Source organism: Cinclus cinclus, chromosome 7 (genome assembly GCF_963662255.1).
Source record: "Cinclus cinclus chromosome 7, bCinCin1.1, whole genome shotgun sequence".
NCBI lineage: Eukaryota > Metazoa > Chordata > Aves > Passeriformes > Cinclidae > Cinclus > Cinclus cinclus.
Genome location: NC_085052.1, coordinates 12731049 through 12757673, shown reverse-complemented (window position 1 = coordinate 12757673; position 26625 = coordinate 12731049). Strand labels below are relative to the sequence as shown.

Below are 26625 nucleotides of genomic sequence, written 5' to 3'. Positions count from 1 at the left end.
ACGGGGGAGAGTAAAGATGCCTTGAACGCTGGAGGAGGTGTAAAGGCAGCGGTAACAAACTCCTCCTGTGCTCCCAGGCCTGACCAGGTTCGGCAGCTCCCGGGACCCGCTCCGAGTTCCCGCCACCGCCTCGCGCGGACATCGCCCCGCCCATCGTGGGGCCCCGCGCCGCCGCTAGGGGGCGCGTCCGCAACGTAATGTGGGGCGGGGGCAGAGGCGCGGCCGCCCTCCGGATAGCGAGTTTCCATTGGCTAGGCCGTTCTGTCACTCACACCGCCCATGCAGCTGGGCCCCGCCCCCTCCGCGCGAAGCCCCGCGCAGCGTCGCCATTGGTGAAGCTGGCCTGTCACTCACGCGGCCTGGCAGTAGGCCCCGCCCCTCCTCCCGCGGCCCCACGCAGCCGCTTGGGCCGGGCCGGGCTGGGCCGGGAGCGCCTGGTGGTAGCGGAGCGGGTTCGGAACCAACTGGGACCGGCCGGGACCAGCCACCTCCGGGACATGGAGGGCGTGCGTCCGGGCGGGGGCCCCCCCCCGGGCGGGCCGGGGTCCGGCTCAGGGTCTGGGTCCGGGTCTTTCCCGTCGCTGTTCCCGCCGGGGCTGCACGGTATCTACGGCGAGTGCCGACGCCTCTACCCCGACCAGCCCAACCCGCTCCAGGTCACCGCCATCCTCAAGTACTGGTGAGGCGGCCTGGAGGGGGCCGGGGTCCTGCATGGAGCTGGAGGGAGCAGTGGGGCCGGCGCCTTGTGTGGGATAGGAGAGTGTTTAGGAGGAGTAGTGGGACTGGGAGAGGTTTGGGAGAAGCACTAGGGCTGGGGGCGTTGCACGGGGTGAGGTGGAGGGGCTGGGGAGGGTTGCAGGAAGGGGAGAGGGACTGGGGCTTACGTCCTGAGTTAGGGGTGAGATGCAAGAGTTTAGCGGATATGCAGTGGGTCTGGGGATGGAGGCACTGGGGGTGCAGTTGGTTGCCTAGGGTGTGCGTTTGGAGGGGACAATGTGCTTGCAATAGGAGGAAGGTCTAGAGAGGTGTGCACTGAAGACAGGAGAGTGAATTGGAGTTTCTGGGGTGATTTGGAGGGTCCCTGAGTGAGGGGTAGCTGGTGAAGGCCCCAGCTGGGGCAGGCCTTACAAAAAGGGAGTGCATGTTACTCAGTGGAGGTATCTGAGGGTCCCACTGAGGGTCTGGAGTTTTCCCCGTGGGCAGGAGGCACGAGCTCCGTCTTCTGACCTGGAGCCCACGGTTCGAGCGTGGCGGCACTGACCAGAGCAAAGCCGTTGTTGCAGCCTCCAGGCCGGACACATGCTGTGTGTAGCCATGAAGCCCACGGGGCAGTGCCAGCTTCTCTTGGCCTTACGTAGCCATGTGTTATCACAGACTGTGAATCTGCTGCTCAGTGTCTCTGCTGACACAGTGTCTGACACCAGGAACAGCAGTTGTTTATGTGGAAGAGTGGCATGAAGGAAGTTCTTGGATGTTTAGCTATCAAGATAAGTGTCTACAGTCTAATCCCATGTGAAGAGGAGTTCCTTTTGCTTTTTGCTATCATTTAGCTGCTCAGCCCTTTCTTCTGGGGCTAAGGAACATGATCAAGTCACCCCCAAATGTTTGCTTTATGTGACATGGGCCAGTCCCTACCCCAGCACTTGAAAAAATTAGTAAATGCTCAACTTCTTTCTTTACAGTTCATTTCAACCTGTATGTCTTTATCTAATTAGAATCCTGAGCAACAGCAGAATAACATCCTCCCTGTGTGCTGCTCTGACAGACAAAGCTGTTGTTGTCCACAGAACTGTTGTTTTTACGTGATTCTAGCAAGAAGTTTGTCTGTTAGCCTTTATTGCCTAGGGGAGTATTGTATTAAAATGACATAATGGGCTGAGATAAGATGTTGCAAATCTGACACCTCAAAATATAAATAATTTCTTAGTCATCTTTGCACATCAGTGCTTTGGTGGTGGTCTGATCAGTCTGATTTTACACCTATGTCTAATCTTAGATACTCATAAAGCATTTCCAGTAATGTTAGCACTTCTTTTCTATCAACAGCTTAAAACATACAGTCTGTATTGATGTAGGATTTTTTGGAGGTTGAGGGAAATTTGGGTCTATAGTGAAGAATGGCAAAGACCCTTATTTGGGAAGAAGCCTTGTTGCTTAAGGGATTGATTAGGGTTTTGCTGCAATTGGAACTCTAACACTAAAAGAATTGCTGCTGGCAGGTTACAAGGAAGAAGTAATGTGAAGGCCTGTTTATCCTGGCATTTTCCACTTAGTGGTTCCTCCAGCTCCTAGCTCAGCCAGCACTGAGTGCTGAGAGCTTCTGTTGTAGAGGTGAGCTTTCCTACTGCTGTCTTGTGCAGGAAATGCTTGTGCGAGGTAAAGTATCCTCAGATGCCACAAGTTCGTTCTTTCTCTCCTGTTGTTGGGTGAAACTTGGAGCTTGGTTTTTTTAAATCTGGTGGAAGGAGTCCTGTCACAACTCTGCTAATCTGTCCTACTCTGCCTGGGCTGCCAACTATTAGCTGTTTCAGATTAGAAGAGGAAATTGCTGCACGAAGTTCCTGCCTTAGGAGAAATATTGTAACACTAATCAGCTTTTAATTATATGTATCAGTTTCTCTATGGTTAACAGCAATTTGTTGGGGTTTTTTTGTTCAGAGGGCTGAAGTTGTAGTCTTTGGCTTGTAGATCAGAGCAGATCCTAACTGCGTAATGTCGGAGAATCTGCAGAACTCCATGCCTGTTACATAAAGGGGTTTACCCATGTGGATTATTTAATGGAACTAATCTTTTAAAATGCTATTTGCCTATCTTGGGAGAGAGCTTGGGATTCAATCAGAACTTCTTGGAAGAATTTCTGTTTTTGTGAAGGCCATGCACCAAGATGGAGTTTCTGTTGATATCCAGTGTCCATTTTTATTATAAAATGTGGTAGAGTATCTCAAATTGAAATATCTTGTTGCATAGAATTGCTGGTGAAAAAATAGTATTAGTTCTTTTTTTTCTTTTTTTTTTTTTGTGATAGGTTTTGAAATAGGTATAATTTGGGCTCAACTACTGGGTTTTTATCACCTGTCTTAAATTTAGGCCATATCCTCAAAAACCTGTGCAGTGAGCTGTGGTCTTCGTCCTTTTGGGAATCACAGGCTACTTCTGAAGGGTTGTTGAAAGGCAGCTGTGAAAAGCAGTCCTATTTTCAGCTGCTGGAAAGTGGCTTCAAACAATACACTAACGGGGTGAATGAATTAGGAATTTTCCAATTTCTTTCCTCTCTGTGTTTTGCGATTCTCCTTCCACAGAAACTTCAGAGTGCTCTTAGCGTCAGGGTCCACAGAAACTTCAGAGTGCTCTTAGCATCAGGCAAAAGAAGACTCTTGAGTGTAGATGCAAATACAGGGTTTCCCCTGAGGCAGCCCTTCCTGCTCCTGAATGAGCACCATGAATAGAGAATGTAACAAATTTGTACTGTACCTCTGGCTTTGAAGTTGGGCTCTTCCTAATAATCTCCTCCAACGCTTCCAGCTCTTTGTGTGAGTGCATGTACTGATATGTAGATTGTGATACAAGGTCGAACCCTGCCGCGGTGGGGCGGCCGTGGGCGGGAGGATGTACCACAGCAGCATCTCTGATGATAGAGCAGTGAAACCTGCCACCGAAACTGGATGAATATCTGTGCTGACTAACCTTTGGTGAGCGTTATTGCCATGGCTATGTTACTGTGTGCTGCAGGTAGCTGGCTTAAAGCTCCTGCTGGATGCTTTTGCAGTTGCAGCAGTTTTGGGATAGGCTTGGATATGTGTTTTTAAAAGGTATGTGGCTTGGATATGTCATAATTATTCACTCCTGCAGGCTTTTAGTCTTCCAAACCTATTACATTTCTCAGTGAGTAAAGATGGTGTGACTGGCTCATTGAGCAACATGTGAACCAGTTGGTAGTGAACTCTGGGCAGGATTGAGCTCAGCTCCTCCAGGCCACCTGGTACCACATTGCTGAGGCCACCTCTTGGGTAGTGCGGTGCTGCAGGTCTTGTTGTCTCCAAAGTTTGGCCTTTGAAAGCAAACACAGGATTGCTGGCAGGAGTGATGGAGAAGTGTCTGGCTTGCCTGGTGCTGCCCTAGGCAGGACTTGCCATCTGCATCAGACCTGACAAGTACATTTGGGTAGCCCTAAGGAAAAGCATGTACTCATAGACCAGTCTCTGTCCTGAAAAGGGCAGTGTAGAGGTTTGTCTTGCATCTTGTCAGTGTCAGAGTGCCTGTGCCAGTAATGTTTCAGCATTGATTGCTTGACTTCTGAAGTGTTATTAAACCCAGTTTGGAAGCAGGTTTTCTTCATGTAGGAGATGCTGGTTGCTTAGCAGTGATCCCTTCATTGCAAAGCCCACACAACTGCTCTGACCACTGACTAGTCTCTCACAGTGGTCAGTGCATGAAGCTCCCTCACTCTGGAGTCTTCCCAGTCCAGTAATAATTGTGTGTGGCTGCTGCTGTTCACTGCTGCTCATCAAGGGTAAGTGACCATCCTGGCTGGAATTGCTTCCCTCTGACTGCTTCCATCATGTATTCCTGGGGGGTTGAGCACTGGCCGGGACATAGGTGCCATGCTCTGAACCTGAATGGGTGCTTCGGGTAGAGATCTCAGCCTCCAGTGTGACCTGATGCCAGTGAAAGGGAACAGGTAAGGAAAGGGTATCAGAGGGGGCATGTTTTTTTCCTGAGTGTTTCAAACTACTGCTAGACTTTGAAAACAGGTTTTCTCAGGTGTCTACTGAAGATCAGACTCAGCTCCATCCTGGAGTCTGACGTACTCTCCCCCCGTTTGCTCACTAATTTGCCTTTTATGCCATGAAGGTGCCACTTCATACAAGAAGGCTGCATTGTTGTGATGTAGCCTTTGACAATGGACACCTGTGCCACTACTGGGGGTGAGCTGCTCATCCTCTCCGTCCTGCCTCAGTATCCTGGGCTGCATCCTTAACTGGCATGCTGGAGAAACTGCAACTGGTCTTAGTTACCGTGATGGCCTTGTATGATTTAAGAAGAGGAAGCTGTCCTAGGTAAAGTCAGTCATGTTAGACAACTGCTCCATTTTTTTTGCCAGCAGCAGTAGAAGCATGGCAGCACAGCACACCTGTGGAGAGGTGAAGGATGTTTTAATACACCAAGCTAATGTTCTGTTTTAATATACCAAGCTGATATGCTCTTTTCTACAGACTTGATAATGTTGGGCAACAGCAGGAGGGCAGAGGATTTAAAATAGTGTCTCACTGTCATTAGGGCTGGATCCATCTGTCCAGCCATGGACACTGCTTATGATGATACACAAACCCCCAGGACAAGTGAAGGAAGCACAGCCATGCCCTGCAACCTGCAGATGATTGTGTCAAGCTTTAAACAGACAATAGACATGACGGGAGTTGATGTGTAGAACGATTGGTTCCAGTGACTGGGGTTGTGTGAGTTTGGATTTTCTTGTTTGGAGCAGCTGAGAGTTTTACTTGTAGACACAGTGTGTTGTAGGCACAAAGTGGTTAAACAGCTGCTCAACTGTGCTGTAACTGTTTGTGGTAGGTGTTCTGTGATTGACAGGGCAAACAGCAAAACAGTCCAGTGTGTTCCTTCCTTCAGCAGGGAGTTGTCCTGTCTTTGCTCAGGCAGAGGTGATGTGAGTGGCAGGAGGATGTGCTGTGCTGTCTGCTGGCACAGGGCCTCAATTCCCTGTGCCTTGTAGCAGGAAGGGTGGCTGCAGGCTTTGGTGGTTGCTGCGTAGTGTAACTTGTCTGTGCTGCACAACTTTTGAGTTATGTTCTTTTAAGGAAGCCATTCTAATGCTGATGCAGGGGGTAGAGTGTTGCTTTTTACTCATTCTTGCTAGTTTTACTTAATCAATGTTTTTCTCCTCCACTGTTTGAACTATTTTGTCTGTGTTCAGAAGTATGGATTATTCTCCTCAAAACCTAGTAATTTCAAGATCTGCTTGAGGAATAGCATCACTTTCTGTGAGGTATGTGCCTCTGGACTGAATTAAGAGCTTGCACTGCAGATACAACCTTTGCTCTTTTAGTAGTAGAGTTTTTCAATTTTCTTTGGTTTTTTTGTGGAAGCTTTAATATGATTTTCCAGAGGTTTTTATGCTTTAATGTTAAAAACATTTTTAGCGCATTGTACGCATGTACTTTGTCTTCCTGTGCTCAAAGCTTTCTGGACTTTAACTAGCCTTTCTCCTCAATTTTTTTTCTCTGGTTTTTTTTTTTTTTTGAGGTAATTTGAATATTCTAAATTTTGTTTTAAACCAGGTCTTTGTACAACCTCTTCTAGCACCTGGGGAGACTTACCATTTGTTTTGAGTAAACTAAGTTACATAAGAATTTTTCTGTTTTTAATGCAGGTTGGGAGGACCTGACCCTCTGGACTATGTTAGCATGTACAGAAACCTGGGAAACCCAGCACTGAATGTTCCTGAGCATTGGCACTACGTCAGCTTTGGGTTAAGCGACTTGTATGGAGACAACAGAGTACATGAGTAAGTGTCATTTAAGTTCTGTAGCTGTGTGTTGTGTTTTGTGTTGTGTTTTGGGGGTGTGTAGGCAAAACCCTGTCCTGCTGCTCATATTATTTGAACAGCTGGTTTTCTGTTGAGAACACCCTAGCCTTGGTCTTAAAACAGATGACGTCTGTGTGTTCTTGTATGTAGAAGAAATTACATGTTCCCCTCTGCAGGCTTTGAATGCAGTATATTTCCTTTCAGTGTTGAGTGGGTTTTTGTTTAAATTTCTTTTAACTGGTTGGGAAATTTTCTTTTAACTGTTTGTCTTGTTGTGTTTTTCACACTCTTTAATCTGTTATGGTCGTATGCTTAAATCCTGACCCCTCCCTGTGCATGTTAAATGCCTTCCTCTGGAAAACTGCTGTAAGGGCATTTTTGCTGTTGCTGGCACAGCAGTGTTACTGTCAGCAGACTGCCACCCCAGTGGCTGTAACAGAAGCCTAAAACTCTAATTGTTTGACTGTCTTTTTTCCAGTAATTAAATTATTATCTTAGGTTGCTGGTATGGATGGTTTCTAGCAGGAACTTTGGATTAGACCAAGCAGGAAGCATGAGCTAACCCTATATTTGTCTTTTGTTAGCTGACCTTACTCCTTAACTCCAGTTAAAGTGGGTAGCAGTAGCCAAGCCATTTTGATTTTGGAGCTGTGAACGTAGCCTTTTAACCAGCCAGAAATGGCACAAAGTTTCTGCTGCTGCTATTTACCGAAATTATCTTTGCACTGTATTACAGTTGCAGTATACATGTCCTGATGAATAGTGCAGCAAAGGCTCCAGTTTGTTCACACAAGCTTTCTTCCTCTTGTATGTCTTGGTTACAATTCAGCCACCATTTTTTTTTCCATCAAAGTGCTTCTCTTGTAACAGCAGCAAATGGGCAGTTTGTTTAACTTTACCCCTTCCTCAAGACAGTTTCTTCTGTTTTTTTTCTCCTTGTGTTTGTGACTACAGAATCGTTTTCCAGAAAACAAGTCTGGAGTTTATACACGACCTTAATGTCGCAGATACCTGCCTCAGACATTTAACCAACACGTCTGCTAACAACAAAGCTACTATTAACAGAACTCAGTCGTTAGTTGCAAGGGCAGAGGAAAAGTAGGGCAAGTGAAAGAAATGAAGTTTAAGGCTTCCTTCCCTTGCTTCCACAGGAGATCTTAATGTGAACATGTAGGCCTTCACATGGTGCTTTTGTTTATAAATCAGGTGTATGTTTCCCTTCTCTCTGAGTGGCAGAAACAGCATTCCCCAGCTCCACAGCAATGTGTCACTTGCCCTGAGATGCTCAGTTGTCTGCAATCTGTCACCTTTATTTTGGCCTCATTCTTGGAGCTACAAAGCTTATTACTATTTGTCCTTTAGTAGCTTGGTTCTACCTTGTGTCCTAAAGTCTTAATGTACAATTATGCATGTGGTAGAGCTGTCAAGATCTACACATCTCTTTAACACTGAATGTGAAGTTACCAGCTGGTACGTAAGCACCGTAGGCTGGTTGAAGAAGATTTTCAAAGGAGCTGAGCACTTACCAGCAATTCTCTGGTAGAGAAGGGCAATTGCTGTTTGGTGAAACTGCTCTCGAAATTTGATTTCTGTGGGAGCTGCACATTACCAGCCTAGCACTAGGTGCACATTTGTAGGAGTGTGGTGGATTTTCCCATGCACTTGGGAGGTTCTTGTTCTCTGACAGGGACTTTAATAAAGCTTTATTTAAGAAAATATGTCTCTCTTTTGCTTGAAGGGCTTTGGGATTCTGCTGTCCCAGGCAAAGTGTGCTGTGGAATGGTTGGCAGGAGCATGGGGTGGCAGGGCAGTTGTTCCTTTAAAACCAGTGTGGCACTGAACTCTGCTCAATTGCCCTGGCCTCTGGAGACAGGAAAGAGTTTGTGGGTTTTTTTGGATTCCCAGCTGTCAATACAGAGTGCAGACATGGATGTGCTTGTGACAGTCATCAAGGTTCCCACAACAGGGATGTGCTTCCATAACCTTGCTGTCCATACTTTAGAAAGGGAAAGATAGAACACAGCCAAAGGTCTTGTTAATTGCCCAGTTTGGGCAATGTGTAGCTTATTTCTTGTGGACCTTTCATGGTAATACAGTATAGTCTAGAACAATTAAAATGCAGTATTAAATGAAAAGGACTTTTTGATTTTTTTGAGTGAACTAACACTGAATTGGAGGCCCCCGTATTTTTATTTATAATGGAATAGCAAACAGATGTAGCAAATAATGTGAAAATGTTGACTTTAATTTATATTTTTTAATAAGAACCTGAAAAGTCTGAAGTAGAGCTCTCCCAGTGCCTCCTTGTTGACAGATTTATTTTCAGTTAAAGCAGTGCTGTTTCCTGCTCTGCTTACGTATCAGCTATACTCTGCTTACAGAACCAGTCTGGTTTTAAGAATCTGTAGAATAAGATGGAAGAAATCTAGGAATTTCAAACAAGGAAACCTTTTTTGTTTAAAACCACTCAGTGTTTCATGGTATAATGGCAACCATGACACCAGCTGTGCTGGGCTGATAGCTTTAAAAATCCTAAATCATGATGTCATGACAGTGCTAGGGAACCACAGGCCTTTCAGTGGGATTTCATGCCAAGCTGGTTGCATGGAAATAAGTCTTTCCAGTCAAGAATGTTGCACAACTTGAGTGGCAGCAGAAATCCTTCCAGGATGTTTTTGCAAGTTATATTCAATTTTTAGCTTTTTCTATCTCCTTTCAAATAAAAACGAATGTGTAACTTCTCAAATCTATTCAGCGGGGTTAAAGTAGGGCCATTTTTTCAAACAGTTCTTGCATTCTGAAGAGATTCTGCACTGCAGTGGTGAGTGTTTGCAGCCTGCTGCCAGGAAACATGTGGCTAGTGCAGTTGTGGGAGAGGAGATGCTGAGTCCTGCACTTTTCTCCACCCCTTGCTGGCAGCAACTGCCTGTAGCGATGCCAGCAGCAAGGAATGTGTCCCTGTGTGTCTGCACAAAGCCAATGCCTCAGCTGGCAGCTGCAGGTTCGTGCTCTGATGCCAGACTGTCAACAAGGTCAAGGGACAGGTGCCTGATTGTTCCTGCAGTTTACAAACATTATGGTGACTTCTTCCTCAGTGGAGAACAGGTGCACGAGGAAGGCAGCATCAGCAGGGGTAGCTGGACTCAGACTCCATCAGTGGCAATGCCAGCTTCATCTGCTGCTGAGCATTGCCTTTGCAGCAGCCCTTGGGAGTCTCTGACCCAGGAGGCAACAGGCAGAAACTGATGCACAGGAAGTTCCACTTGCAGATGAGGAAGAACCTAATTACTGTGTGGGTGACCATGCACTGGACCAGATTGTCCAGAGAGGCTGTGAAGATACTAAAGAACTGTCTGGGGACAATCCTGTACCATGTGCTCTGGGTTTACCCTGCATGAACAGGAAGGTTGGAGCAGATGACACACTATGATCCCTTTCAACTTTACCCATTCTGTAATTCTGTGTTACTGTGGTGCCACAGTGTGTGCCAGCCCTGGACTGTGCTGGCACAGGTTTGCAGGGCTGTCCAGGGCCTATGAAGGAAAATGTGTTTTTCCCAGACTGGCTTTTGTCTTCAGTCTGCTCTGAACCAAGGCCAAGGTTGAATCTGCATTTAACTGTTCTGTAGTTTGAGTGCTCATCTTTTTTCTTAACGCTTTAAAGAAGTGCATGGAAAGTGAAAACCATGATGTGATAGAATTCCTGAACACCTTGAATAGTCTTATTTGTATTAAAATTTAAGGGTTATAATTCAGAGCTGAAATAGAAAGTCTTATTATGAATAGACTGAGATAAGATTTTTATTTGTGGTCTTCCCACATCCTGCTAAGTGGCATTCCAACTGTGTTTTGATGTTTACTACATCAGCTTCATACTTTCAAGGGTGGTGGGGTTTGGGGTTTTTTGTTTTTTTTTTTTTTTTTTTTTTTTTTTCCTGGCCCCTAGCCAGGATCTGAAGTGCAGCATCCCATTTGCATAAAACCAGAGAGATTACAGCTGCCTTCATCTCTATTACAGATGCAGGGTACCACCCACTGAGACAACAGGTTCCAACTTGCTGTGGTCCTTTTGATTTGTGCTGCTTTCCATTTGGATCAGGAGGGAGCAGTGCATGCCGGGATAACATGTTGTCTCTGTGGGTGGTGCCTCCCTATTAAAGGTGAGGGTAAGCATGAGCCTTTCAAGATCTTCAGTCCAGCTTGTGTTCTGCTTGCTTGTATAGATCCTCTGAATGACCTTAACTTGTAAAAGGGCAAGGATGCTTGTTAGAGCTGGAAGGAAGAAAAAGGAGTGCAAAACTGGATCAGGTAACCAATGCAAGGCTTGCAGAGGGGTGGATGTTTTCTGGAAGGCTTTTTCTGAGTATAAAAGGAGTTTGAAAAGAGTATTTAGAAAACAGCCTGGAAGTTGGAACGAGAGCTCTCTTTCTTTTGAGTGCATGCAGGCTTTTTATTTGAACCTGCATGAATGTAGGATGGAGTGGTGCTGACAGCTATCACTTTAGTGGCCTCTTAGTTGTGTAGCCTTTCATAAATTTAAAAGCTCACTGCCCTCAGCTTGCCAACCTTTAGCCTTAAATTTTGCTATTTAATGGGTCCCTAAGTGCTTTATAAACCACATGCCTGAAGCACTGCTGAAATATTACACCAAACTCCAAGGTAACTGTGAACGCTTTTGAAATGGTGGAGACTGACTCTGCCCCTCTTTGTTTTCATGATAAAACAGAGGGCCATTTGGAAGATAGTTAGAGAGAGGTGGTGGATCCATATTTCAGACAAGATTTGTAAAATTCAGCATGTCTACCTTGAAAGATGAAAGATTGCTGGAGGTGAAGTATCTGCCCCAGCTAAAGGGAATCACATGGAAGAGGATATTAGTGAGCATCAATTTAGGAAAGAGGTACAAGAAGTAGGACTTGGAGGAGAGAGGGTCCAAGGTGGGCACCCTACTCTGGATTTATTTTTTCTTCCCAGGTCTTGTTTGTCTATTAAAGACTGACCCCAAATATAATGCTTATTTTTATATTTGGTCTTCGGTCTGAGACAAAGGGGAGAGAGGATAGTTCATGGCAGAGTGCAAAGGGAGAGGCCATAGAATTTGTGAGTTCTGTGACAAGAAAAAAAAGTGTTTTCTTTCAATGATAGTTTGAGAATCTCAAACTATCAATTTTCTTTCAATGATAGTTTGAGTCAAGAGTTGGAAAGAGTAGTTTAGCTGCACAGCACAATAAAATCTGTCTTTTAATGGATTTGTCTTGTGATGAGACATTTTTTATACCTATACAAAGATGAGTTAGAATGAGCTTTTCTTAAAGTGAAGGTACTTTTAACAAGTCTCACCTGTGTGGTTTCTCTGGTGTCTGGAAATACAGGTGTGCTTCTAGTGAAACTTGCTTACTGGGAGCACCTGTAGATCCTTCTCTTCTGTCTGGCTGCTTGTTTTTGCATATTTTGCAGAAATGTGACATTTTGGGAACAGCTCTTCCTCTGAAGGACTGTATTGAATTTGACCAATGAGTTCAGACATTTTAAAGAAGCATATGCACAAGTGTGATCATGTAGGGTTCAACTGTCTATTTCCCAGGTAAAAAAAAATCCCAGTTAAAGCAAGCATCATGCCTATTTGTGTCCCACTGAGGGTGTCCCTCGAGTGACTGCTGTGCACCAGAACCCTCTAGGGCTTGTGTTTCATTGCTGGAGGCAGACCTCCCCTGAAGCTATGGTCACCGCAGGGAAATATGATTTTCCCTTCTCCAAGGCAGAGTGCACTTGGCTTCCAAATGTCATTTGCTGGAGGTAGTTAGTACCCTTAATGAAATGAAAGATGTAGGCCACCTACGGAGAGCAGCCTGCTTTGTGCTGTGGTCTATCTGTGTTTATGTGCAGGAGTTGTGGGACAAGACCACTCTTGAACTTTGCTAGATCTGGAATGTTTTTTGAAGCATTGAAGGAAATTAATTTAACTTTTACAGCACGGTAGTTGAATTTACAAGAAGGACTGTTTTCAATTAAACAAAAAAAAAAAAAAAGGGAAAAAGATTGGAAGAAGGTTTTGTGCTGACCATTGAAGGCAAACAGCACTTCCTGTTCAGTAGTATGCTTGCACTCCAGTGCTGCATCCTGGTAGGGTGAGCCTCTTGCTGCCATGCAGGAGAAGGGGCATGGTGCTCAAACTGGATGATTTTATGTGGTTTTTTTGCCAACAGAATTTCCACATTTATGATCTTGGCACATTGGAGAGAGATGTTTGGAGACATGGCTTCCTTACTCTGATCTCCCAGCTGGGTTAGTGCAGAATGGTGTGGGAGAGTTTTCAGGCTCTGCTCTCCCAGCAAGTTCAGCCTGCTGGGAAGAGAAGCGACTTGGGATCAAAACCAGGTCTTCTAGTGAAAGATTGCTTTATGTGATAAAGATCTATTTAAAATGTTTTAAAAATCAAGAAGTAAAAATAGTTGACTTTTTTTTCAGTGAGACATGAAGGTAAAAGTGTTTTTGAGTAGTGCAGCCATTCCAGCTGTGAGATCATTGACATTTTTTAATCCATTTGCTGCCTGGAATACAGATACTAACAAAATAAACAGTTGAAGAGATAGATACAAATGCTGTTATTCATACCTAATCCCTTTTTTTTTTTTTCTTCAATATGTTTTTTAGTGTTGGGAGCGTGCCTTTTTGACTAGTACTAGATAGTGCATGTTTCTTGATGAGGCAATGGCTACAATTGGTAACGGCAAGTTAGCACTGATAGTAAAGTTACCAATTTTACTTGAAATTTGAGCGATTGGTGTTTCTCTCTTCTAAGCTGGAAACTCCGTGGTGATGACCTAACTCAGCTGCCTCTCTACTGTCATCTCAGTTTTGAATCAAGGCCCAATAGGCAGTGACACCAGGCTAACAAAAGAGGGCTGCAAATCTTGGTGGTCTTCCATTCAGATGGTATTGCCTTCCTTGGACAAAGGGGTGAGTAGGGCTCCTGAGTGCCACTCTGCCTCTAGGGATGGTAAACAAGGAACGGATCGCTGGTGGGAGGCATTTTTTGATCACTTGACAAAGCTGGGTAGATGGGATACCACCTGACAAAGGGCAGAGGTTTAAAGGAAGATTTTGCAAGGGCTCTTAAGAACAAAAAGAAACAAAAATAGGCCAGAAAACTGTTTTTTTTCAGGATGTAAACAGGGTGGGTGGAGGTGAAGGGGGACTCAGCCATTCTTGAGGAGCTCTCATTTAAGCTCAGAGGATATAGAAAAGGGAAGGAGGGAAGAGTGCACAGATGGCTCATTGTTTTGTCTAGCTCAGCATTCTTGCACTGCTGAAGTGAAGGGCAATTGTTTTAAAATCCTTTTTGTGAAGAGTGCTCTTTGCTTTCCAGCTATTCCTGGTCCCTGAGATGCAAACTGTAAACCAGAGGGACTGATCTTAAATGCCCATTTGTTTTGGAGGGTCAGTCCATGGGGCTCTGGGCAGTTGCTGGGTTTCAAGGCATTGCTTCTGTAAAGGAATGGGGAGAAAAGAGTACTCCTGGGAAAAATGCACTGCAGCATTTGTGGAGGAGGCAAGAACAAATGGATGCGCATGGAGGCGCTGATGCAGACCAGTGTCTGGCCTGGGAGCCTTTGCCAAAGCTATGAAATGTAGCATGAAACTGGCACATACCTTACCTGCAATGATGTCTGATGTACAGTATAGTTGTCTTACAGTGTTTCACACTAATTTTTTAATATTTTTTTTTTGGTAGCAAATAATTAGTATAAAGAAATACTGCCGTTTCTATACTGTTATTCTTTCTACTGCTCCAGTTGCACTGGCACAGCTTCTTCCTCTCCTCCCCTGTAAATTGTTGTGGCCTTTCTGGAGCTGGGGCCTTTTTTGGCATAGTAGACAAAAATAAACCATAAAGGCAGCAGTTGTTATGAATAAGGCTCAACAGGGGAATTTTACCAGTAGAACTATAGCAATATAATTATACTGGTAGACTAGTTACAGTAAATTTCCTCATGAAGACAAGCCTTAAGTTGACATTTCCTAGCTAAGTTGAATCCATATGTATAACCTTATTATGCAAAAATAATATGTTTCTGGGCCTTGAATTCCTTTTTTACCCAGAAGAGTAGTATTAAGCAGAAAAGCAAAGAATTTAGTGTTCAGAGATAGATGGGAGATTTTCTCTAACAAGTGGTTGTGATGAGCTGTATGCTGACCTCTATGTTTTTACTGGGCAGGTTATTCCTCCAAAAGTGATCAGGAACATGAGGAGAGTGTTCCTGCTTACTGCACTAAAACGTAAGCAGTACTGAAATATGCTCTAAGTTGATATCTCTCTCCCAACCTTCGTCCTATTTGAAAGACAAACTGAGCCATTTTTCAGTTCCTATAACTTAAGTGATTTGACTGAAAGGCAAAACTATTTTGCCACTATTACAAATTTTGGGGGTAAGCCTGGGGCCACTGAAAGGATGGTGAGGGAATGACACTTTTTCCTCCTTTGTTTTATTTTTAAGAGGCAAAGATTTATTATATCCTTTTGGACACTGTCTTACAACAAATGGAGCTTGTGTAACATTCACAAACCCTAGAAGTTTCAAGTGCTTCAAAGGAAAGGTAGTCTTTCAGGAGAAGCTTAACCCTTAAAGGCAGATTAAACAAATATCAGTAGCAGACTTTTCATAGATGTCTCATTTCCCTTCTGGGAGTCTTTCACTTGTGGGAAGATGGTTTGTAAGGGTAGTGCAGAAGGCAATTTTCCTCAGTGAGTTACAGCTGTACTGATTACCAAGGAGTGGAAACAGCCTTGCCTGTCCAATGAGGATGGATCTTATAAAACAGTGGGTTAGCTGGCTATCAGGCAGTTGGAGTTGGAGAGCTAGAGTCTGCTGGAGTTTGAGATGGAGTCTGCTGGCTGTGAGGAGGAAGGGACATATGGTCATGCAAGGGTCAGACAAGGTAAGATGTGTGAGGGACAGATGGGGTTAGCCAGTCATGCAGAAGGAAACTTGTAGAGAGAGGGAGAGAAGGAGTCAATGCTGCGTGGAGCTGCTGTGAGGAGTCAGTACTTTGTGGAGTTGCCTGAGAGAAGTCCACTGAGAGAAGGCACAAAAAGTTTTTAATAAGGGACTGATAATGGTGCCAGTTGTGTCCGTCTTGACAACTGCAACATTCACTTAGCAGACCAGTGCTTCCTTTTCCCTGGAATTACAACTCAAGTTCCAAGGACCTTTCACTGACTGTTTAATTGATTAGGATCTCTCATTGTGCTCATCAGTATATTTTTAGGTGCACCCCTTGCAATGAAATGAGACTCTATTACTCTGTCAGTTTAAAGGCATTCCCCCTTGTCCTGTCACTTCACGCTGTTGTCAAAAGTCTTTCTCCAGCTCTCCAGCCCTTTGGGTACTGGAAGGCACTTTGAGGTCTCACTGGAACTTTCTTGTGTCCAGGCTGAATGGGCTCAACTCTCTCGGTCTGTCCCAAGTCCTCTGAGCATCTTCGTGGCCATCCTTAGGACTTGCTGGCACAGATTGATGTTATTTTTAGGCTGGGAGTCCCAGAGCTGGATGCAGCAGTCCAGGTGGGATTTCACAAGAGCAGAAGCACTTCCCTCAACCTGCTGGCCACACCTCGGGTAGTGCAGCCCAGGACACAGTTGTCTTCCTGGGCTGCAGGTGCACCTTCACATTGAGTATTTTGCCAACTAGCAATATGTGGGTACCTACAGCCTGCTTGCAAGCTGTAGGAATTCAGGCTCCTGAAAGCTCCCGAATACCTTTTATGCCCTGAGTTCATTCATTGCTGAGAACTTAATTGTATGACAGTCCTAAAAATGTGCTGAAGGATATGCTAAAGTTGCTTCTTGTGTGATTTTGCTTAATGTATGTTCTTTAGCCAGCAGGAAAGTAATGGGGGACACCAGTGTTTATATTCTAGTAACATATTGGAGTCCTAATCCTTGCCTGAGACTTTTAGGCAGTGCTGAAAAATACTAACTGGAGCTGTCAGTGGCTTTGAGGTTTTTTTCATATTCTTTCCACCCTCTCTTACTGCTTTTGAAAGGCACTTTTGTTATGTGAATTGGTTCCTCCTAGCAGCTGCAGAACTTTCCACTGTAGGAGCTAGGAAGGAGCCAACAGACACTGCAAGGAAAGTTGGTGTCCTTTTCCCGGCTGCTCACCAAGCACAGCAATACTGCCCTTCCCAGCCACGCTGGCTCAAACTAGCCTTTTGCTGATGTTCTCTTGCCTGGTGAGGTTACAGCTGAGCCCTTAAGTGAACTTATGGAGATCTGTTACTGTTCTCTGTCGATCAGAGCTAAGGATTCAGTTCCTATATGAAGTGGGATGCAAGTTTGTCTTCCCAGTCTGCTGTTGTGCAGTGACTATGTGCTTTGTTGGCCGAATCACCTCCAGCTCAGGTCAAGTGAGAGTGCTGTTCTTCTGGGCCTTGTAGAAATGAAGGATGAGTAGTTCTGAAGTGCAGCTTAAATAAGCAGCTTAAGTAAAATGTTGCAGATCTTGATAAGTTTTCTTTTTCATTAGTGCCTTCACTCTTGTTGTGTGAATGCAATAGTGAGCCCTGATTGTACTCTTAGCTTTTTTTTCCAGATCCTTTCAGCGGGCATTAAGATGATGCAAGTCTGCTGCAACTTCACAGGCTTTTGCAGTGTTTGCACTTTCTTTGCCAAGAAGCATGGCCTCACTTGTGGTGCTAGTTGTGGGGGTTCAGAACTTGCTCTCAACACCTCACCTGGGCTGGGACTGATTCTGCTGGCCATGAAGTGGGAAGCCAGAGCAGCTCTGTGGAGAAATGTGTGAGCCCTTGAGCTGAAACACATGGTCAGTAGTCTAGTTACTTGATTGCACATTGATTTGTTTATTTTTAATAAGTTGTTTGGGAAGTCATGAAGATGAAATTGTTTGGTTTTGTCAGTTTAGTTACAACTGTAATGGGAGAGTAAACCATCACCTACTGGTATAGCTACATCCGTGCACCATAAAACAGAAAATAAAATGTAAACTACCCTCTTGTGAACATCTTTTGCTGAAGTAGGGAGTGACATATCCCATGCAACCTCCTGTTTCATATTTAGTTTAGTCATTTCCCGTGTTCTGTATTCATCCATGCTGTGCAGAATGTGGAGTTGATTTCCCAGCTTTTGTGACCTTGATAGTTGGAGTATATAAGCATTTCCTATATGATGAGTGTGTCCCATTACTCTTTGAAGCAGGGGAGCTATCATTATTTACATCTGAGAATCAAATTCCTAAGTAACTTGTTGAGGAGGATGAGAAGTTTGTAGCAGACAGGAGTTTCAAACTTAGGTTACCTGGATGCTGTTTTAGCACTTCCACAGTATTCTGAAGTTTCCTGATGTAGTTTTAATGATGAGGCAGATCAATCCCTTTGGCACCGATGGAGCCTTTGCAACCTTTTGCCCTTCATCTACAAGCACTATCCCTACAGGTGTGACTGTATGTTGGCACTCTCCAGAATGAGACAATTATGCTTCCAAGCCTCTAGAGCTCAAAGGGATTAACCGCTTTGCTAAGCATGATCCTTCTTCCAGATCCTACTGCTTTCATAGCATGGACAGCAGAGCCTCAAAGCCTAGATTGCCTTAACTTGCAGTCCATCACATTAAAGTGATGACACAGAAAACTGATGGTGGTTTACTTTAACATACTGGGCTGGAGATAGCACAGTTCAGGAGCTGAGTGTGGGAACCACTTCTGCCAAGACGAGTTTAGCTCAAGCACTTGTGAATTACCAGCTGTGGGTCCTGCAAGCACAGTTCTGGATACAGAGTATCAGTAGCAGAAGTTCTTTCCTGTGTTCTTGGCCATGGTGCTTTGTAGGATCGCTGGGGTTGGAAGGAACCTCCAAAAGTTTCCAATTGATGCTTTCTCAGAGGGCTGATTTCCCTGGATCACATCCCTAGGTCCTATTCCAGAGTTTGATCACTATCTAGTGATGCTATATGAAACAGTTGTGTCTGCAGAATTACAAATAAGGTTGACTTGACTCCGTAGGTTTAGAGGAAGAAACAATTTATCTGTTGTATCAACATTTGTTATTTACAGACACAATTTTGTAAAAATGAAGTCTAAACTCTGAGTCTCCTGGTTTCAGGGACAAGATTGTAACTGGCTGAGTTTTGAAGAAGCTGAATAGTGAAATCAGTGTTGTGTATATGCGAGTGAAACTGTACCTTGTCTCTTCTTCCCCCTTTGCCCTGTAACAGCTCTTCCCTCATTGAATGGTAGCTCAGTGAAACACAGTTCTGTTTTTGTACTGGCCAGCACAAATCAATTCACAAGTTTTTATTCAGATCTATCTCAGTGTAAGCTTTCTAAGTGGATCCTACATGAGTATTTCAGAAAGCTGAGAAACGCCTCCAAATAACTGCAGAGTAAGCGCCTCTGCATCTGTTTGGATTCGGATGTTGGAATAAATCTCTAGAAACAATTTAACTTTCCAGAAGAGTTTTCCATTTGGTTGATGGCTTACACATTTGATATGATGTACTGCAAGAGCAAGCTCTTAGCAGCAGCTGCCATAGACTGGCATCTCTGAGCACTGTCACTTTCCAACCGTGATTTTACATGAACAGAAGTCTTTGAGCACGTGTTCATTTTATGTTTAATGTTATATTTGCCCTGCTTATGCATGAAGTTTTTTCTTAGATCAAGCTACAAAGGAGTCCAGTAAGATTGTGTGTGCAAGTTTGGGGTCGCAGGAGCTCATGGAATTTCCTGCTAAGCGCTCTGAAGAGATAACCATCTGACATCCAGATAACCACCCCCTGCTTCACCCAAGTGTTTTTATGTGAATGAATACTTTAAGTGTCAGGAAACAATCCAGGAGAATATGTGAGTAAGCAGGTAGGTTTTTGCTGAAATAACTCTTCTGGATACTTTTTAAGCCTTTTATATAAAGGGGTTGCTGTGCCTATTTTCTAATGGAATTGCTTCACAGGAACCTCCCAACATGCTGTCAGGGTTCTCAGATGTGAGTTTTATACTGTTTGACAGCTGCACTAAAAACAACCACTTCCTGTTAGGCAAGATGATGGAAGCACTAGGTAGGGTACCTTTTTTCCTTTTTTTTCTTCCCAGTTAAGCTTTGGAATCTGTGGGTCGTTTGCTAATGGTGGGTAGAAATTGTGCAATGCACCTGGAGCTTGAATTCAAAAGAATGGCTGTGTATAGTCTTGTTAAAGGCATTATCAACTCTTGCCTGATGTCCTTCCCAGGAGATAGAGACACTCAAGTGTTTAGCTCAGTGGCTGCTCAAGGCTTCTCCTTTGGTTTTGGACAGGAGACCACCTTCTGTGTTATTAGTGGGCAGTTAAAAGGGAAGTGATTTGCAGACATGTCTCAGGTGACTCAAGTAATTCTCAGGGAGGACCTATGAAGTCACTGGGTACCTTGATGCTTTTTGTGGTACCAGTCCTCTCTGTTGTTAATAGTAGTCTCTTTGCTACCTAATGGAAAAATCTTCTGGGGCAGGTATTAACTATTGAGGGTTGAACTCCAAAGTGCTTTGGTCTCATCAGACAGAGTGGTGGATACTGCCTGTCACCTTGGTTTGACCATCTCCTCAAAATTTGAAAAGATCCCGGGAAGCTGATCTGGAGTTCTGAAAACTCTGGATTGGCAATTACTGTGTTGGAAATTTTTTTGGTGGGTGGGATGTGGATTGTGGGTACAATTAAAATTGGTACTGATGTGAATAACAGCAGCTCTATCTGATGTCAGGTTTAGAAGTGTAGTGATACTGTATTTCTGCAGCCTTCAAAATGGTATCAGAGTAGCTCATTAGGAGCAGAACCAGGTAACTGTCCTTGTAGAAGTTGTGGAAAGATGCAATTAAGGAGTTGAAGTAAAAGGCATTTTAAGTGGCTTCACAAAAGTAGTGTTGAAGCAGCTGAAAATTGAGTCTGAGACAAGTCATTCCAGACTGCTGTGCTCTTGCTTCCCAGAAGAGACTCGGTTTATCTCTCTGAAGCTGTTGGGAGTGCAGCTGTGATTTCTGAAAGTGCAGCCCTAAGTCTCCCCAAACAGCCTTGAAAGGGCTTTCTTGTTGTTCTCAGGTTGAAATAATCATAGTGATTTCCCTATGTAAACTCCCTTTTCCAGGGATTGGTTCACCTAATATATTTATATGCACATACTCTTAAGCTCTCAAAAAAATAAACACCTAGTACACTTTGCTCCTTGTACCGAGCTGTGTAGCTTTCAAAAGCAGAATTGCAGAAATACTGCCATTTGCTCTGCAGTGAAGCAAACCTTCCCTTCGTCCTTGCAAAAGTGAGAATGAAAATGCTTTGGAAAATAGCTTTGATTTAAACTGAAAAGCCTCTGTTTTTCAGAGCTGCTTTTAAAGCAAAGGCTCTTTTGGCTTTTGATCCTCTTAAGCTGGGTTATTTGATGTGAAAAACACCCTGGGTACTCTACTGCAGAGGGGAGCAGCTTTTCAGTTCTCTGTGTGTGGCTTCAGGAGAGGGCCTGGCAGAACATGGGGTGGTGGGGGACTCAGGGCAGCCTGGTTGCACAGCTCTGTAAATAAAGGGGCCTCTATTTCTTTGTATTCTTTTGCTGGAATTAAATATCATGATCAGTGAAACTCTTACCTCATTAAAGGAACAAGCCAGGCTCCTCCAGCATATGTGCAGTGCTGCAGTGTGGTTTGTTCTGCAGAGCTGATTTGCTGAACAGATAAAGGGAGTTTTAACTTAAGAATGGCATGTAATGTATGACCTTGGCTTTTAAAAGGTTTATTTTTGTTCTTTTGACAAAATAAGGTTTTAATCTTAAATATGGGGCTGGATTTGACTTGGCAGATACCAGAGTCTTCTATTACTGCAGTAGCCATAATACAAAACTATCTGATCCGTGCCAATGAGCATGCAGCAAGCCAAGAATTTCTCCATCAGTGTTTATTTTTCTGAAAACTTACCCAGTTGCTTTGCAGTTGGGTTGGCTGAAAAGGTGATGTGCCCTTGTGTTGGAGGCAGCAAAGCAGTGGTGGGCACAATATAGTCCATGCTGACCCTTTATATTTAGCATCTTTAGTTTTGAGGCAAAATCCTTTCTTAGTGTTTAGAAGAAACTATCACTCAAAATCCAGGGTTCACCGGAACCAAGGCATAAAATAAACTGTGTGAAATATCCAGATCTGTTAGTACAGAAACTTAATATCATACTGCAGCTTTCAGTTTGTGTAGCTAGGGCCTGCAGGGATACAAAATACTAATTCTGAGGCTTTCTTTCTGCACACGTTCCATCTCAGATCATCATTTTACTGTAAAGCTGAGGTGCTTTTGGATTGCAGCTCTGCAAGCGTTTGACTGAAGAAATGACCTGTAAAGTACTTCATTGCTGAGGTGCTGAACTAAGCTCCAAAGCCCTTGTTCTAAATTGGCTGTAGTTTAAATTGGTTAACTTCAGATTTAAACCACTACTACCTCCACAAAAACAAACAAACAAACAAAAAAACCCAAAACAAACAAACAAAAAAAATAAAATAACACCCCCACCAAAACCCAAAACCAAACTCAAACAAAAAAGCAAACAAGAACACCCAACCAATCTAACCATGACCAGAAAACCCTACACCAAACCTACCATCTCGTTCCTCACCTCCCTAGCTCTCAGAGAAATCTGCCCCAAAGAGTGCCAGAATCTTGTTTCTGTAGATCAAAGGCTGTAATCAAAGTTTGTTGCCTCTGCATCTGGCACAGTTGTGTCAGGCTGACCTGCTGGGAATGCTTTCCAGTGGACAAGGGAGCAGGTTGGTGCAGGTACAGGTAGCAGAGAACGTGGGGAGGTCTGTGGAAGAGCTCATGGCTTCCCTGTGCTTTAGCAAGATTTCTTCCATCTGTGGGTTATTGTTACTCTTCCAGTCAGGGTGGTTTTTTTATTATTTTTTTTTTTTTTTTGAAATGAAGCTTGTTTGGTCTTTTTCTTCTGGAATTATTGTTAGAGTTTTTAGCTTGTTCATTGACAGACTGGATGAAGGTGGTTGATTTTCTAGAAGTTTTCCAGAAGTTTGGGGGAAATTTGGAGCTTTCAGGAACAAGCAAAATTTGAACGCCTGCAAGGTGCGGTGGGTTTTTTGTCCAGCTTCTTGTCATCCTCCTAAGAGAATGCTTAAGCAGTAGAGGCATACTCTAAAAGGAGGACACTGCCATGAGAACCTAGTGGAATGGAATATAGAGGAGTCTCTCTGTCCTTGTGAAAGATAAGCCATTTGTTCTGTCTTCCATTGGCACGTGTATATGGAGATCTTGGGTTTCTAACTGGGAAAAATCATTTCCCATGCTACTTGCTTCTCCACTAGCAGACTGGTGCATCCTTATCATCACAAATTTTGAAGCTGAGGCCAGTGTGAGCACTTGTACTAAAAAGGATATCCATAAGAAAAACCAAGCTGCATAAATTGGCTACTGGATACATCTCTGATTTTCCTAGACCAAGGGTCAGAAGCATGCTGAAATGTTGCAGGTCTGTGTAGCTCCTGAAGCTCGTGTCTGTCTCCATTCTCAGATACATCCCTCGAACATCATCCAGGAGCTCTGATCCTGGATTATGGTCCATTGTTGAATGAGAGAAATTTCATGGCAGTTGTTGAAACTACATTGAACTTACCTTCAAATACAAGACTCATTAAGAATAAAAGCAAAACCTTTGGGAAAAAGACTAACAAAATTACTATGCGAAATACACTCTGAATATTAATATTTCTTTCTATTAAAGGCCTGTCTAAATTAAGGATAAAGTATTTCCAATGTAGTCATGACTATTCAAAGCCACATGTGTCAGAATTTCCTCAAAACCAGATTGCTAAGCAAAAATTAAACACATCAAGTACTTTACTTTATAGACTGTTACCTCCAAACAGCTGCACAGTGCAGGTAAACCGCATGTTTTAAAATTTTCCCTGTATTTTCACCAGCTTGTGACCATTACCTGTTCAAAAACATTTAAGTCTCATCTAATCTAATAGATCTCTTACATGCAAATAAAAGTCTTCTGAGATTTAACTGGTAATTTGAGAATGTAAGCATTGTATGCTGCTGCATTTTCTGAGTGTTCTTTGAAAGATACATCTTGAATCTTTGGGGATTTTTTTTTTTATCTTAAAAGGGAAGTAGCTTAATGCTTGTTTCCCTAGCTTTTTAAATTTTTATTATTTACTTAGTAGTTCTGTGGTTCTCTGTTTAAGAGTCACACTACCATATGAACAAATCCATTTAAATAATGTTGCCTGTCAGCTTTACTGCTTTGTGACTACTGGTGTGTTGTTGTTCTCCTAAATACAAGTGTTGCTTTAGATTTGATGGATGCTCACCTAAAGGCTTCTGTTACTCAGTAACTTTCATATGGATCAATGTAAAGCATGTGTGGTCTTCTTTAAACAGTTATTTTTGGGAAGCAGAGAGCCAAGAGGTTAAAAAAAAATCCCACTTAACTCTATCTCATTGCATATTAGAAGTAAAGCTGTGTTGTTTCAGAACATGCCTTGAAAGGAGGAATTTCAATAGGGAGCCATCTTACTTTCCAAAAAAATTAACTGTGAAAGATCAGTTTGAAGGCTTTCTGTTAACTTTGATCTTTCTTAAAACTGACCTATTCATAATGTGTTTGTGTTTCTGATTTATGCTTTTCCCTGGAATCAGTTCTTGAAAACTATCCACTTTGAAGCATTTTTGTTTCACCTTTTAAGAAATATTTCTTTTTTCTTTTAGTAACTGATATATGAAACTAATAAAACAGTATTGGGTTACTGGCTGTTCAAGGTACAACTCTATTTGTGAGGCCATCACTGTGCTGTACCACAGCACAGTGAGGTAGATCTGCACGTGTGGTTACAGAACACGGCATTCACTGCACATCCAGATTCCACTCCCTGAATGGCTGGTTCTGTGAGGAGAACGCTCATCCTTCTTCCATGGTCCTCATCTTAAGTTCTGCTCTGGTTACAAGAAGTGTGTCATGTCTTTTTATTTTTCATTCCTTCCAGGTTTACAGGAACAGATGGACCGAGTGGTTTTGGCTTTGAGCTGACCTTCCGGCTGAAGAGAGAGACGGGGGAGTCGGCACCGCCCACCTGGCCAGCAGAGCTGATGCAAGGCTTGGCCAGATATGTCTTCCAGTCAGGTACCACAGGGTTAAATGCACAGCCTCACTTTTTCCTTCCCTAGTTCTGAAGGGCCACATCTGTTACACTGTGTGACACTTGTCTCATCAGGAGTCAGTCAGGTCTTGGGAACTGTCTTTGTGTGGGAACCCAAAAGAGTGTGTTCCTTCCTCCAGCCCAGCCTGCAGGGACAAAACCAATTGTTGTTCAGGTACTGCAAATCCCGAGTATTGAAAAGCTAAAGTGACACAACAGTCAGTAACTATAGGAAATCTGCCCCATTACTCTTTCCTGCGTAGTTGGGTTCACAGAATCTCAGAATGGACTAGATTGGAAAAGACCTTTGAGATCAAGTCCAATCTGTGCCTTGACATCTCATCAACTAAACCATGGCACTGAGTGCCATGTCCAGTATCTTCTCTCAGCAAGAAAAACACATCTGCTTATCCTGAATGGCTGAGGAGCAGCCATCTGATGTCGTCTCACTTCTCAGCAGAAGTGCCATAACTTCCAAAAACGTTGCAGCTCCATCACAGGCAAATCCCTTCCAGTGGTCCCTGCAGTCAAGCAGTAGCAATGCTTATGAACATGGAGTTGTTGAGATGTGAAAATGTAAAAATCGTAAGGAATGCTAAGGCTGGGAGGGCCAAGGTATTAACAGTTGTGAATCATTACTGTGGATGGTAAATTGCCAGAGAACTGGGAACCAGGGTGCCTACAAACCGTTCTCTTGCACTGTTCATAGTTTCATTTAGATCAATAGATTGAATGTTATTTTAGTGTCATCACATGTAAACCTGTGGAATGACTGATGGCTAATGTACTTGAAAGACACTTTCCAGCATCACAAGATCTGAATGAAAATATTTAAAGAACATTTTTTAACCTAATTTGAGGTCCTCTACAGGTAAAGTACCTTCTAAATCAATGATTATTGAATTTGTAGCTTTTGGTATCTCCTGTACTAGTTCATAAATTGCTCAGTAACTTCTGATTCTGCTGATGGTTTTCAGTCAGCTGGCTGAGTCACAAAGGGAAAAGGTCTGGGTTAAGAACAGGATTGCTCTGCTAACATCTGTAACAAATCTGAGGAACTGGCAATCATGTGGGTATTTTTCTAAATATTGGTGGACATAGTTCGGTGCCAACCCAGATTAATGCTTGTCTTTCTGTAACCTTTGCTGTGTGGCTGTCTTCCCTAGTTGCCATCAAAATTTTTTTTCACCTTTCTGTCTTGTTTTTTGCAACTGTTAAGCATCTAAATCTCTGTTACTGTCATTGTTTGAGATTCCCATCTTGCCTAAATTGCACTGCACAGCACCTTTATGATACTGACCATGCAGTGATGAATTCATACTTATGTTTTCTGTGCAATGAATTGCAGGGTTTGAAGAAAGATTTAAGTTTAAAGTCTCCCTCTTAGATATAAAGTCATATATGTGTTAACTTATACTAAATATCCTACATCCCATTTGGAACATTTTCAATTTCCTAGTCCAGACTACTTCTCATAGAAGTTGCTTGTTGGTCACTGTCTTTTCTTGGGTCTGCAGAATGAAATGGGATTTGAAAGGGTGCTTTAGGGCAGACTTCTTGGTGACTAAACTGGCAGTCAGGGCAGAGACTTCCCTTGTTTGGTTCCTGCAATAATGCAGTCCCATTTTTTGATGTCAAAGAACTGTTCTTAGAATGAAAAGAGTGGTTGTGCCCATGCTTATCAATCTGGCATGAGCCACCCTCCAGTATTATGTTCTGCTTATCCATGCTGGTTTTTATTTTATATCCACCATGACTCTTTAAAGGCACACTCAAACTCATGCTGATGGATTCTAGCCCCTCTGGGTGTTTAGTTTTCAGTTTGCCATATGAAAAACAACAGTGTATGAATCATAAATTTACTTTTTTGTTTGACTATTGGGTGTGAGCCAGTACCACACTCATCATACAGTG

General features: G+C 43.4%; 1 protein-coding gene across 3 annotated transcripts in view; it reads left to right on the top strand.

Moving 5' to 3' along the window:
- The first annotated feature begins 497 nt into the window (after positions 1-497).
- SUFU (SUFU negative regulator of hedgehog signaling) overlaps positions 498-26625 on the top strand; it is an 85391-nt gene continuing 59263 nt past the window's right edge. For 2 of the 3 annotated variants that reach the window (XM_062496087.1, XM_062496086.1), the window contains exons 1-3: positions 498-679; positions 6389-6523; positions 24559-24695. In XM_062496087.1, the coding sequence (XP_062352071.1) occupies positions 498-679; positions 6389-6523; positions 24559-24695 (454 nt within the window). Of the gene's footprint in view, positions 680-5497; positions 6005-6388; positions 6524-24558; positions 24696-26625 lie in introns of those variants that run through there. The other variant, XM_062496088.1, reaches the window with a different exon arrangement.